Source organism: Cydia strobilella, chromosome 12 (genome assembly GCF_947568885.1).
Source record: "Cydia strobilella chromosome 12, ilCydStro3.1, whole genome shotgun sequence".
NCBI lineage: Eukaryota > Metazoa > Arthropoda > Insecta > Lepidoptera > Tortricidae > Cydia > Cydia strobilella.
In genome coordinates this window covers 5,322,040-5,336,542 of record NC_086052.1, presented here as the reverse complement: position 1 = coordinate 5,336,542, position 14,503 = coordinate 5,322,040, and the positions used below count along the sequence as shown (strand labels likewise).

The 14,503-nt window shown below is 39.4% G+C and overlaps 1 protein-coding gene across 4 annotated transcripts; it reads left to right on the top strand.

The window, feature by feature from the left end:
* The first annotated feature begins 1,216 nt into the window (after positions 1-1,216).
* LOC134745935 (BUB3-interacting and GLEBS motif-containing protein ZNF207) lies at positions 1,217-13,531 on the top strand. Of its 4 annotated transcripts, none has more exons than XM_063680072.1 (11): positions 1,217-1,460; positions 1,569-1,695; positions 1,926-2,052; positions 2,297-2,368; positions 2,702-2,825; positions 3,448-3,489; positions 4,484-4,570; positions 5,371-5,665; positions 6,764-7,007; positions 10,262-10,442; positions 11,568-13,531. In XM_063680072.1, the coding sequence occupies exons 1-10, from the start codon at positions 1,420-1,422 to the stop codon at positions 10,408-10,410; spliced, it is 1,308 nt and encodes a 435-aa protein (XP_063536142.1). In that variant the 5' UTR covers positions 1,217-1,419; the 3' UTR covers positions 10,411-10,442; positions 11,568-13,531. The 4 variants fall into 4 exon arrangements, with proteins under 4 accessions (XP_063536142.1, XP_063536143.1, XP_063536141.1 ...); XM_063680073.1 differs by having other exon boundaries at positions 1,218-1,460; positions 2,297-2,364; positions 2,698-2,825; positions 5,371-5,656; XM_063680071.1 differs by having other exon boundaries at positions 1,218-1,460; positions 2,297-2,364; positions 2,698-2,825.
* Positions 13,532-14,503: the final 972 nt, after the last annotated feature.

Here is a 14,503-nt window from a genome sequence, read left to right as displayed (position 1 = left end):
AGATGACTTACCGGGTGCTGGATGCATTGGACCGCTATCACATTCACATGACAATCCAGTTCATTCCCGGCAGATACAACACGGAAGCAGACAGACTTTCAAGGTTTCGCGGTCAGTCGGAGTGGCACCTGCTGTCTCCAGCGACGCACCAGATATTCCAGGTTTGGGGTACTCCTCAAATAGACCTTTTCGCATCGAGGAGAGCTCATGTGGTACCGACATATGCGATTCTAGACCAGACGGATCCAGATGCGTCCTTCGTCGATGCGTTCAGTCGGAGATGGGAGTATCAACTGGCGTGGATATTTCCTCCCCCGTGTCTAATCCCGAGAGTTCTCGGTCACCTGAACGACGCAGAGGGTATGTACCTATTGAGCGTCAGGCTTGGAACAAGGTAAGTAACTTAATATAAATTTTATTTTTAGGTAAAATTTGTCTATTTTTTATACACAAACATTTCATTATTGACACATAATGATTCAGGATTTTGTAGTTATTATATGAGGATATTTAGTCCATTTTTTGTGATTACCGTCTAGTCAACGATCTGGTTTTGTCAAGAACAAGAATGAACTTTAATAGAACGCACGGTGCCAGAGCTTTCGAGGATGCATCAAGTTGGCGGTGAGAGATTCCCCATTCATTCCTTAACCTATCAGCAGGGATTACAGTTAATTAAATAAAACGTCATTAAGCCTACCATCAGGCGGAATGTTCGCTGTTGCCAGTTTGCCACACTTGTCACGGTCGACGTAATTAAAAAGAATAATTTAAAAAAAAACAGGAACCCTCCAGGAGCCTTGTCACTGTCAGGTAGGGAAGCGCGATGGTTGAATTGAAGTCATCCCTACTTAATATTATTATTATGAATGCGAAAGTAACTCTGTCCGTCTGTCTAATGTCTATCTGCTACCTCTTCACGCAAAAAGCGAAACCGGTAATAAGTTTGGATTAAGATTAAGCCATTGGATTGATAAAGTCCCTGACTAAAACATATTAGCAACGCGCTTTCCGATTTGTTTGCTTGAGTCTTATGAACTCCATGCCTTTACTATGAAATACTTTAAATTAAAATACTACCTTTTTATCATAGCTGTAAATAAGTTTTCCTTTTTAATTTTTACCGTGGTTTTTACATTTTGGCTGGAAATTATAAAGATTATTACGAGTTCTTATGAAAGCTCAATGTTGTCTATGGTATTTCACTGTCTGTGGTGCAATGTGGACGGTGAATCCGCCATTTTGCATAGCTACGTTTGCGTTGCTGTAAAGTGCGTCGCATATTGTGTTAAAATTGTAGTTACAGCTTATCGCAAGCGTGTTTAAAAATATCAATCTGTGATAACTATCTGTTAAGTTTAATAATAAACGTAATTCTTGTTAATTTATTTCGTTTTTAAGTGTCAGTGACTCGTGAAAATGGGCAGGAAGAAGAAGAAGGCATCTAAGCCATGGTGCTGGTATCCTTTTTAACTATTCAATATATTGAATAGCGAAGCCGACCTTGCAAAATAGGTCAATTAGCAATGCGGCGATATTTGTACATGATTTCCTTAGCGTTCAGTCAGGTATTGCAACAGGGAGTTCGACGACGAGAAGATTTTGATTCAACACCAGAAAGCGAAGCATTTCAAATGTCACATTTGTCATAAGAAATTATATACGGGTCCGGGCTTGTCTATACACTGCATGCAGGTACGTCAGCCCTACGCGGAGTTGGCGGGCGGCCATCCGCCCACGGCCAATGCGCCAGTACTCTTTTAACTCTGTTATTAGCTTGTGGTATTTTGGCGCTCCATACGCGCTCATTCTGCGCCCATAACAGTACGTAAATATCCGCCATGATCCCTTCCCTTGGATAATTACATTATCACATTACTATCTAAAATAGCAATGACCTACCTTACCTTTTATTTTTCTTACAGGTCCACAAGGAAGCCATAGACAAAGTACCAAATTCGTTACCAAATAGGTCAAATATAGAAATAGAGATTTATGGTATGGAAGGTATTCCACCTGAAGATATAAGGGAGCATGAGAAGCAGAAATCAGGTATAAAAGATTTATTTTCCACATGGACAGTTGGTTTTTTGGATCCATCTGTATGTACATTTCTTTTTATTCAATTTTATACTATGTTCAGGACACAGTAGCTATTAGGTGTTTCTCAATGTGTAGTTAAATTTAGTGTTTTTCGGCAAACTAACCACCTTTATAGTTTGTTGTTACACCACTTTTAAGTTTTTGCCGGGATCTTTGTAAGTTTGTTTCTTAATTATCTGAATTGTGTGTTTAGGTGGAGGTAAAGCGTCTGACAGTGAAGATGACGAGCCTGCTGCAAAGAAAAAAGCTACTCCCGCTTTAGTAAGTTCTCTTTTTATAATAATACCTAGCATTTTCTTTATTTCACCTTTGTTTCAACAGTTTTATTCCCATTAAAAATATTAGATTTTTAGCACAAATAATACAATTTTATAACATGATTATAGCGCTTGCTAAACGCTAAATAATTAACAAAATGTATTATGCTGCAATAACAAAACACAAATAATAGATATTTTAATTATATTTACCTAGTAATATTTATTTTTATTGTGTTATTTAAATTTTAATTAATAAAACAGATTTTTAGATTTTGCTAATGATTATCTTACACAGATGTCTGGTCCAGTAATAACCTCAAATATATGTTTACAGTTAGGTGCGGGACCTTCAGTGACCCCAGGTATCCTGCCGACACCTATGGGACCTGGCATGCCAGGAATGTACCCTGGACACATGCAGATGAATCCGATGATGCCTCCCTTCATGCAGGCACAGGCTAGGTAAGGTTTCTTAGTAAAAGTACTACCTCTCGCACCAAATGATGGTCATGACAGTTCCTACAAGTCTCCTTTGATTGACCTTAATAATAAAATAATAAAAAACCGGGTAAGTGCGAGTCGGACTCGCGCACGAAGGGTTCCGTACCATTACGCAAAAACCCCTTTGGGAACGGAACGCTAAAAATGAAGTGTCATATGGACCATCATTCAGCGCGAGAGGTATAGAAAAGTGAGGTAGGAAGCTTGAATGGTTGATTTGACAACCTGCCTGGCCTACTTAGCAGTTTATTACCTTGCCTATGTGGCTGATGGGTTTGGATCTCGGTAAGGGTATATTAGTGATGAGAGCAATTTGTTCCTGAGTCATGGGTGTTTCCTATGTATTTAAGTAATTATATACTATGTATATAACTGTCTAAGGACCCACAACAAGCCCTGTTGAGCTAACTGTCGGACTTAATCAATTTGTGTAAAATTGTCCTTCAATATTCATTTATCTATACAAAAATATTACTGATCCTGAAGAAAATTTATTATATTATATATTAAGTAGCATCATCTGGGACGTTCCGAGTTTCCGACACTATTACCTGCAGAATTACAGTTATTCTTTCTATTTTAGACCCATGACTATATTTGAACATGACACCCAGAAGTTTTTAAGGTATGCACAGTTTGAACCCCATAACACCCATAACTCACTAATACGATTTATTTTGTTATAATTAATAAATTGGTTTTTAATGTGTTTGATAGCAATTAATGTATTTTAAGTAAATGTCTGCCAATTTAAAATTGGTATATCAAAACAATGTATAAATCCTGTAACCCAATTTTTTTATAATTATGTACATAACATTAAAATAAATATAGTTTTACTTTGATAAATAAATAGAAACTATCGCCCCTAGTGAAGAACTAGAATATTTGTTAACAGAAAACGTTAAATCATTATTGCAATATGTATTTGGAAACATATTTAAACTATTAAACCCTGTTGTTTTGTTACGTGACTGGTAATAAAAAGTTGTTTGCTATTATTTGTTATCTAATATAGGTCATTAACTTTTACCTATAACAATAACTGTTTTGTTTGACTAATACCGAATTATGCGTAAAAAATATATAATATTCTAATAATCACTCAATCAATAAGTAAGTACTTATTTGGTGTCGATCAATTTATCCTTTCAATCACCTAGCATATCAGTCACATTCCTATTTTTGTATAGAATATATAATTTCTGCACCTTTTCGGGCTTAAGGCTCAGTTAAATTTGATGAGAATAATGGAAAGCCTTTCGTTTTACTATTTTGCTTGTCACAGAAAACAGAACAGAGAGACTACATCACTACATGATTTTAAATCTTCAAAAAGTAGAAGAAATTACCCTTTTAGGTCCTCGAGTCCTAGCATTTTTTGAAATGTCAAAAACGTCTGTTTCTAGGGGTTATACACTTTTTTCATACATTTGGTATGAAATCGCGTCTGTGGAACCTATAAGTGATTATTCTGCTGATATCGTGTCCGTGGGACTCAATGGGCTAACCTTCCTTGCCTTATCAACAAAATGCTTCCCTTTTGAGTGATCGTGAAAAGAAAACCCCTATCTATATATTTTCCGAAAGATTATTAAACTAAGTATGTCGCGTTGCAGAATGATGATGCCCGGCATGCGGCCGCTGTTCCCCGCGGCGAGCGTGGCGGTCTCCACGCCCAGCAAACCCACTTTCCCCGCTTACAGGTAACCACCATACTTACAGCATAGAGTAACTTATACTAGAGCGGTACTGTCATAGTAAATTTTGTAACCCCAGTAAATTCACTGCCATCTGTCGACACACTTTAAAACTAAAAATGAAGATTTATAAAAATACGATAGAATGTATTTAAATATAGATAAATGATTTTTTTTATTTGCATTAATTATTTTTATAATTTTGACCCATGTTCTTTCACTGATATTGTTAAATAACAAACGAAACCGTCAACGCCATCTATACGACTGTAGGCCAAAACTAGTAGCGCCCTCTGAACGAGAATCAAATTTTCTTGATTTTCGAGGCACGTTTTTTCCTTAGACTGTATCCATCTATTACGGAGTTATATCTATCTTTGCTTACAGTTATGTTATTTAGCTGGAATTAATTGTCACAATACTGCCTCGCAACGCATTACAGGCGTGATAGGGTCAATGTCACGGGCGATTCGAATGCTTAATATTTTTAGACATATTTTTGACAGTGTCTTTACATTTTGATGACATTTTCGTAAGTTCTCAGAAATCTACAATACAACCAAAAATATCGTCAAAATTTCGAAACATTGTCAATAATATATCCAAGGAAATTAGGGGGATTAAAACTTTCTGATATTGACGTGGCAGCCGTCAAATTGAAAATCTTATAAATAACATCAGTAACTTAACTTCCCACGTTGAAACGAAACATCATGTATTAATTTAGTGTCAAAGAAGAAATATCGTTCCTCGGCACCAATATGCTAAATAACTGCTTGATAATAAATGACCCTGTAACATTGCAGCAACGCGACGATAAGCGCCCCGCCGACCACCTCGGCCTCCCACGACCCTAAGGAGAACGGCGACGTGAAGCCCCCCGCCGCCAACGCCTGCCCGCTCGTCACCGCCACCGGCGCCTCCTCCAAGATCATCCATCCCCCCGAGGACGTCTCGCTGGAGGAGATCCGCGCCCGCCAGCCCCGCTACCGGCCCAAGCCCAAGGAGCCGTCCCACCACCACCCCCACCACCACCAACACCAACACCAGTCCGCGCCCACCATGGTCACGCCCAGCACCAGCCAGGCTGAGGTAAGCATGGTAAGATACTCCAACACACCTCTACACTCTAAGCTAACTGGAGGAGATCCGTGCGCGCCGAGTACGGGCTTGAGCCCGAGGAGCCCCACCAACCCAAGCCGGCCCTGGGCACACCCAGCACCGCTCAAGCTGAGGTAAGCATGTTAAGACACTCCGACGAACTTAGAGACTGTTTAAGCTAACTGCGTGTTTAGCGACAGTATATGCTAGCATAAAATAAACATCAAGTTCTTATGAAAATTGTCTTGAAAATATCTTTTCTTAGGAATGTCTTTGTTTGAAAAAATACTCTGTTAGGGATTTTATGATGAATATCTTTAACCTCTCCTTTTGTTATATGTGCCATTTTCAACCAAAAGGGTACTTATTGTCGCTTGTCAGTAAGGCGCTATTTCCATATAGCTTCAATTAGAAATCAACCTTATCAACAACCGACAATGTGGTACCTTTTGGTTGAAAACGTCACATATGTCCGATTGACTCTATTTGATTATCCTACTAAGTCCCAGTAATTATTCGACTCGTGTAAAATGCCTTGGATACCATTGAGTGTTCATACAACCTTATTTTATAAAATTCTATATTGTTTTGTTACTGTTTAGGATGTAGGTTGTTACACTTTTTTCAACACACTTGCTCGTAACATGCAAGTTATTGAACCGCGTTTAGGCTTTTATCTGACTGACTTAAGAAGGTAACTGATTGCTAATAATATGTATGGAAACGGAGCCTTTTTAAATTTTACAACACGAACTGGCGGGTGCCGGCGCCCCACCGACCGCCTGCCGGGGCCCGGCCGGCCCGCCCGCGGCCGGCGAGAGGCGCGGCAGGCAGTATGACAGATGCAAAACTGCATACTGTTATACCAATTAAAATTTGATTAATATGAAAGTTTCCTTTTTTCCTCGCCAGTGTGTTGTACGTCGTAAACGCGTGTGCATAGGTCATTATTATACACATCGTCTTTCTCATTGCGCGCTCGCTTTCAGCTCGCGCGCACAATATCGCCTCGTGTGTGACCAGCTTAGCACACTTGTATCACAATGTACATACGGGATAGTTACCCTGTGCAAATTAAAAGTATAAGACGTTCTGTAGGTGCAGGCGCACATGAACGCGGCCGTGGCGGCGGCGGCGCGGCAGCACCAGCAGGCGGCGGTGCAGGCGCAGGCGCAGGCACAGGCGCAGGCACAGGCGCAGGCGCAAGCCATGCGGCGGCCCATGATGCAGCCCGTGCACATGCTGCAGCAGCCCGTGCGCGTGGGCGTGCCCGTGTCCATGCCGCCCGTCATGGGCGTGCTGCCGCTGCCGCAGTTCAACCTGGTGCGCCAGCTCCAGCCCGGTCAGTACCAACACCAATCCATGCAGTACTACATGCAGCAGTACCGGTAGGGCGTTTACCGATTTACGTATTCACTGAGCGAACATTTTCATCTAATAGGGACTATTACTGCAATGTTCTGCCGCCAGAGTGCTACTAAACAGTTTTTTGACAAGTTTTCACTATGTTGTTGATGCATCAAAGCGGTTTGTTTACTGGTGGTCTACCGCGTAACGCGAAAATCTAAATTTCGTTATTTGCCTCTATCGATCGAATACGCAAGTGATAGAGAGGCAGAAACCGACCTTTCGATTTTCGTTTTTCGCGGTAGACCTTGTGAATGTGCTAGTGACGCCCTCTACGCAGAGTTTTGCGTAATATTCCCTATTTTGGTAACGTTTTGAATGTAAAACGAAACAATTAATTGTTGATCTTTTTTAGCGAAGTAGCCCAATCGCATCTTTTTCAGAATTTGAACTGTTAAAAATTATTGAAATGTAACTTTTTTCCGTATGTAATACGGTATACTGAGGGAATATTGATCATGAAATACATATTTTATCATCACAAATATGTACATATTTTTAATTTGTTTAAAGAAACGGTAAATCTCTAAAAACACACACAGTTGCATAATATTTTTGACTCACATACGCTAAACATTTATGAAACATTGCAAAAAAGTGGAATTTACAAAACTTAGGGCCAATACAGATGGACTGCAACCAGACTGCAATTTGCAGTTCGCATACAAATTGCAATCGGGTTGCAGTCCGTCTGTACCGGCCCTTATAGTTAAAATCGGTAAACGCTCATTTGTTTACCTAATGATTAAAAACCAAAAAGACACATTCCGATGTTTTGATACATAATGTTCAAGTTCCCTTGTCTTGACATCGATATAGCAAATTCTCTCATGAATTACCACATACTTTTTTTTTGTAAGTTTTTACTTGAATAACTGTTAAGTACAATCTTTATTACATTGATTAACGCTACGATTTTGCGTTGTTATTATAGACCAGTGTAGACTTAGCTATGTAAGTTTATTGTTGAGGCACATTATTAAGATAATGTAAGTTCAAAAATTAACTTGTAAGTAATTATCGGTCCAAATGTTACTACTGAGTCGTTTGTATTTAGAGTCAAAGTGCATAAGACTATTTGACGTTATGTGCTAAGCACACATGGCATTCTCACATTCCAAAATACAAATATAAGTGTTCAAGTTATTCCAGAAGTATTTTTGTACAATCCATTTGACAGCTTCACTTCATGTAAAGTCTCCTTTACGATCGCATATTGTTTCCAAGGCATTATGTTCCGCCTGTAGGTTAGCACTAGATATAACTGACTACAATGGTAGCCTGCTCAACATGTAAAAGCGTGGAAATGGACTGAATGTTTTTTATGAAATAAATGTTTTAGTATTAATTTTGATTTGTATTTTCCATCGATATAAGGTCTCGTTTTGTTAGTGAGATAGCCAACGAGCCCTGTAGATACACCTAACCGGCTAGCCTAGACATGTCACTGCCGAGTATAACCGTGATTTTGATGTGCCATTCGCACAACCGAGGGACGGAAAGAACCGAGCGGTAATTTTCTTCACATTCCTTAATGGATTTGCTTACTGTAGTAGCTCTTATCTTATTACTGTCTCGATTTTCTAGTAGTGTCATAAGAGATGTGAATTTTGTCGGTTTACGGGTGGGTACACTAATATTATATTTACGTACAGTAGTTTGTCGCTTTAAAATGTGCATGAACCGATGATAGTCGTTGGCTGAGTTGGATCTACGAGCTCCGTATCGATCACACCGGAACATGCATGAAGGATACAGTTATATCGCCGAGTATTTTTGGAAGTGTGATTTTTCATGTGAATTATTTATCCTACCTACCTGTGTTCCTTTGCTTACTGCACCTATCAGTCGCCACACTAAGTGCATACATGTGACCACGGTACGGTACGTGTGTCCGGCCCAGGGCCCCGACACTACAACTCTACCTTACATCTTAACGAACTGACCCATCTTTCGATATTACATTAGGGTTGCCACCTATGAGGGCGTGAGGGAACTAATCTAAATTAAACCAGCGAACAGCTCTCCCCGTGGAACCAGGTATTGGTAAATAAAGCTCAACAAACAGGCTGACTAATTTATGTTTTAAGTTACATGTATACACTTTTGTCGTGATCATAACGATGTCGGTGGCAACCCTAAACACACCGCGAATGTCCGACGCGACGAGTGACGCGTAATCGGTTGCTTCCGTTGAAACTAAAAATACATTATATCTTAACTTTAAATTATTCCATAGCTTCAAAGGAAACTAAAGTGGGCAAATAAATCGTAATTTATTTTCGTTTTTAGCGCAAAATTTTCCAAAAATTCTCATTGTAAATACATAGCTTATTTAGTGTTTAGTTCACGTTAAAGTTGACCTGTGGGTCACGAGCATTGACATTTATTCAAAGTATGTAGTAAGTAAAACACCTGTAATGTAAACACGATTTAATGCCCATTTCGTTTCACTAAGCTACAAATTGACTAGCGAAACTGGTATTTTTGGTTTGAACAGTGGCGTCGGCACATGGATGTACGGTGGTGGACCGGCTAGACCGGCGGCAGGCGATTGTTATCAGTCACAACGGCACCGCCGTGTGTTGGACCAAGGTCCCCTGTTGCTAGAGCATAGTGCTGGGGCAGCCGAGAAAGGCCGTGTCACTTTACACTATTATACTATACATTTTTTTATTTGTTTCAAGGTTTTGTGGTAAGATAACGGTGGATGTACCTACCTAATTAATTATAAAACTTCTTTTTTGATAGTTACTAGTGCCAGATTAAGATATTTTGATGCCCTAAGCATTTCTAGATCAAGGCGCCCCTTCTTCCATAAAATTTGTTTGATTCCAGAGATTTTGCCCCCCAGGCGTGTGCCCCAAGCAAATTATTGATAGTCCTTATTGTAATGGTGTATTATCTGAATCCCATTTTAAATTCAGTATTCCGGTGACCATTATTACATAGATTGATCTATCAACATTCTAAGCGATTGATTGACTTATTCAAAATTAATCTATAAATAAACCTCACTGTAAACACAAATTTCATCAAACAAACAAAACTTAACATACACGACCAACATTCATTAGGCGACGCGCATTTATCTTTAAAATTTCATGTGTTCCCTTTTCTCTGCTACCCCGGGGCTATGCTATAGCGCGCCTGCACCGCAACCCTTTACAACGTGTTCTTTTTGCGCAGGGATGCTGTTGCCCGGCATGGGCGGCATGGGAGGCATGGGCGGCATGGGTGGCATGGGCGGCATGGGCGGCATGGGCGGCATGATGCCCATGGGCGCCATGTTCCCGGGCGGCGTGCCGGGGATGATGATGCAGCATCGGTTCCGATAGCGGCGCCCCGATCGACTCGCTGGCTGAACATAGTGTGTATTCTCGTCTGGCTAGGGCGGGCGTGTTGCGGTTGGGTTTGAGTGTTACTCTGTTCTGTTTTGTGGAACTTTTTTGTTGTTTAATCAGAATTGGTGTGCACTGACGATATCGACAATGAAACAATCCACATTTTTACAAATTTAAATATTAAAAATGTTCATAATTGAACTATCCGGAAAGGACAAAGGTATTTTTTGTTGTCTGTATCTCAAGTACTAACAATTCTGATTTAAAAGAAACACCCCAATAAAGTTGAGATACAGTCGGTCGTAAAGAGAAATCTTTATTTAAATATCAAAGTTGTACAGTGACTCTTTAGCTTCTAGCGCGACTAAATATTCACATCTATAGAACTTTCACTTTTATTGACTACCGAACACCTAAACCACAATACGCTCTATACAGTTTCCCGTTACCTATACTTTTAAATGTTAAGGCAATCCGTGGCCGAGATATTACCAACTGATGCAGAATGGAGGGTAGTTTTAAATTATACTACTTCACTATCATAGCTGATACTTTACTATTTCTTATTTTATTGCAAAATTTCCACTAATTTAAGCATACCGTCCGAAAACACGTCAATATTAAATCTTTATTAACCTCCACTCTGCAACATTGTTATTGATGAATATAGAAGTAAAAATAAACAATTAAATATTTCTGAATATCTTCAATACTTATTAGCATGATTCATAGTTCTAAAGCGAACCTGTTGTCGACAAACTTAAAGCAATCTTAACTTGGCAATACATAACGCTTCACTTAACATTCCATAGCCGACGAGCCAAGCGAGTAGGGTCTTATGATAATACAGTACAATCTCACTAATCCGGCACTAATGCTGACACAAGAGAGCCGGATTACTGGAAGTTAGAGCAATTTCCTAAAATACTAAAATCAAAGAAAATGCTACTGTTATCTGGACTTAGCCATTTATAAAGAGATTGAAGTGCAATAATGTAAGCGCACATAGTGAATTAGGACATAGAATAATCATTTGTACTCCAATTTTAGTGCCGGATTACTGGATACATCGAACTCTCGAAGTGCCGGATTATCGAGATTTCACTGTAATTGTGTTAATGTTAATATAAAGAGTTGCTTACTGTTGACAGAGGCTGGGTCGGCCCGCGCCGACAGCAAGCGCAGGTAGGCGCTCGATAGTACTTATTATACGTCCGCTTGACGATTGTGTGTCCAATGCTCTTGCTAATGGGTGACGGGATACTTACAAGGTAAGACGCACGCACACGCGAGCGCGCAACGGACGAGGACGCAAACCACATATGCCAATTTAGTTTTAATGAATTATTTATTTAGTTCTTATGTGAAAGGCGTGATTTCGAGATATATGATGGACTATTGACTAAGCTAATTATGGCAATTAAATCAATTTGAACGCTACCCATGTTAACCCATTATCATTTTGACTAAAATTCTCATGTGTCAATTTCTAACTTGAAACTTTTCGATCTACTTCGAAAAGCGTTAATATGTCCATATTGGACGATTAGTGCGACACGATTATTTATTTTGTATTAAATTAGACATAAATCCAAATTCCGTTGCGTGCGTCGCGCCAAACGTTAGCGCTAGCGTTTTCGCGGAGCCGATACAAACGGCAACAAAAGTTACGCGAGCGAAGTGCTTAAAATGATCTTTAAGCTTCTTTTTCACAGATAACTAAGTGAAATTTACATACAAATTGGTCACACTATACTAGTCGCAATACCAATTGGCGACTGAAGTCGTATTGCTATCACTTTCATGCTTGTTCACGCTATTGAAAGGGATGGCATTATAACTTCAGTCGCCACTTTGTACTGCGACTACTATAAACCGTGTCAATTGTAAGTAATCGCAGCGCAGCTCTGTTGAAAAAGCAGCCGTATTCTCTATACATTAAAGTCGCTTTCAGCTCTTAGTTCGTGCCACTGTTGCTGCTATCGTCCCTCCCACTAGCGTAGATGAGGGACGCGGCCGCGAGAAACTTGGCATGCTATCGATGTGATATCGAAACGAACCATCTGTCCATAGACTTGTTATTTCACCTAACCTCGACGCACTTACGTCATATGGTACGTAGAAACTTATTTCGGTTATTGGCTGTGCTGCAATGTCTCCAAAGCAATTAACAGGAATCATTCATGTATTATCAGGTGAAATTATGTAACGAGACTAAAATACACCACTGAGATAGATCAAGAAACAAGTTGATTTGAGTTTTAAATGATACCATCATCAACACAGTTAACTCACTATTCGTAAACCTTATTTTAAAGAGATAAGGTCTACATTGGTCAGTTAAGTGCGTTGCTGTTTTATCGAAGATACCAATTCAAACTAAAAGCGTGTATAAGACCTAAAAGTCAAGATCTGATGTTAGTTTCGATAGCACATACTCCTGAGCCCGTATACGGATAGCGTTAAAGGCTGGTTCCATGGACGTTTCACCATTTTACGTGTGTTGATCACATTGGTTAGATTGTAGTCTATTGACAACACCAATTTTTGTACTTTCTAACATGGTCAGTGGGTAATTTCAATGGATTTTTCGACCACAATTTGCTAGCGCATTTCGGCTGCTTTTCTAAAATCTTGATGATATTTTTGATTGTTTTGTAGAAGCCTTTGGCACTTGCAATTCTTCAAAATTGTCTGGCTAAGGAAAGTTGTTGTATGCGACCACACATTGTGGGGAAAAACTCTAAAACGCCTCCAATTATAGAGTGATATAATCAACCAATAGAATAACGCCGTCACGGGTAGACATCGTCCTCGGCACCAGCCCTAGGGTAGGTAGGACAGGTGACTCGCTCGCCACGGCGTGGCTGGGCCGCCAGTTCCCTGCTCGAGCAGGCGACGCGCTGTCACAACGACTGTTGTTGGATTGACGGCCCCCTGTCTCACATTATTACCTACCATACTGTTAGTAAGGAGCGCTGTAAGGACTAAGATTCGTTAATGTTATCTGCCTTGAAACCATTTTTTTCTTAAGCATTTCCATTATGAAGTTGTGATGTTTGCCTAATCTTGTAGAATTTTGACTATTTTACCGAATAAATGCGCTGGAATTTTATATTTATTATCTTTTATTTCAACACCTACACCCCATTCTGAGTATTTATTATTATAAATATCCCATTCTTGTGTCTAACTTTTTGACCGTCATTGGTCATATCCAGAAATGTCACTCACCACCATTATTATTGGTTCAGTTCAGATAAACCAGCAAAATAACTTGAAAGCATGAACAGCGCCATAACACTAAGCGTTCTTGGCGGAGGTACAGTCGTGAATACAAAGCTTTTTAGGATTCTTGGCGTTCAAAGAGTTAAGCCCTTGCTAGACGGTCGCCTACAAGCCCCTCGTCGGACCGCGTGGCCTTGGTCTGGACGGATCGTGTAGATGGTGTTTTCAACAAAATTTCATACTAAACATTATCAAGGTCAGACGGGCTTTAGACACCGGGATTTTACGAGAATACATGATTCCATAACATGATTGATTGACTTGTCATATCGGGTTATTCCCAGATGTTACTACCTACGAAGTAGTTATCAGTAACTGTTTTTTTCTTTTACCGTTACCACTGGGCACACCTGAGAAAAAAAAAGTAGTGGTGAATCCCATATTTATCTAGGTCTTTTAAATTAGTATCAAAGATAGATATAACTCGGTAATAGATGAATTCAGTCTAAGGAAAAAACGTGCCTCGAAAATCAAGAAAATTTGATTCTCGATCAGAGGGCGCTACTAGCTTTGGCCTACTGTCGTATAGATGGCGTTGACGGTTTCATTTGTTATTTAACAATTTTAACGCATATCAGTGAAAGAACATGGTTCAAAATCATAAAAATAATTAATGCAAATAAAAAAATCATTTATCCATATTTAAATACATTTTAACGTATTTTTATAAATCTTCATTTTTAGTTTTAAGGTGTGTCGATAGATGGCAGTTAATTTACTGGGGTTACAAAATTTACTATGATAGTACCGCTCTATCTTATTATATCCTCTTTGTTAGTATTAAACACTAAAAAGAATT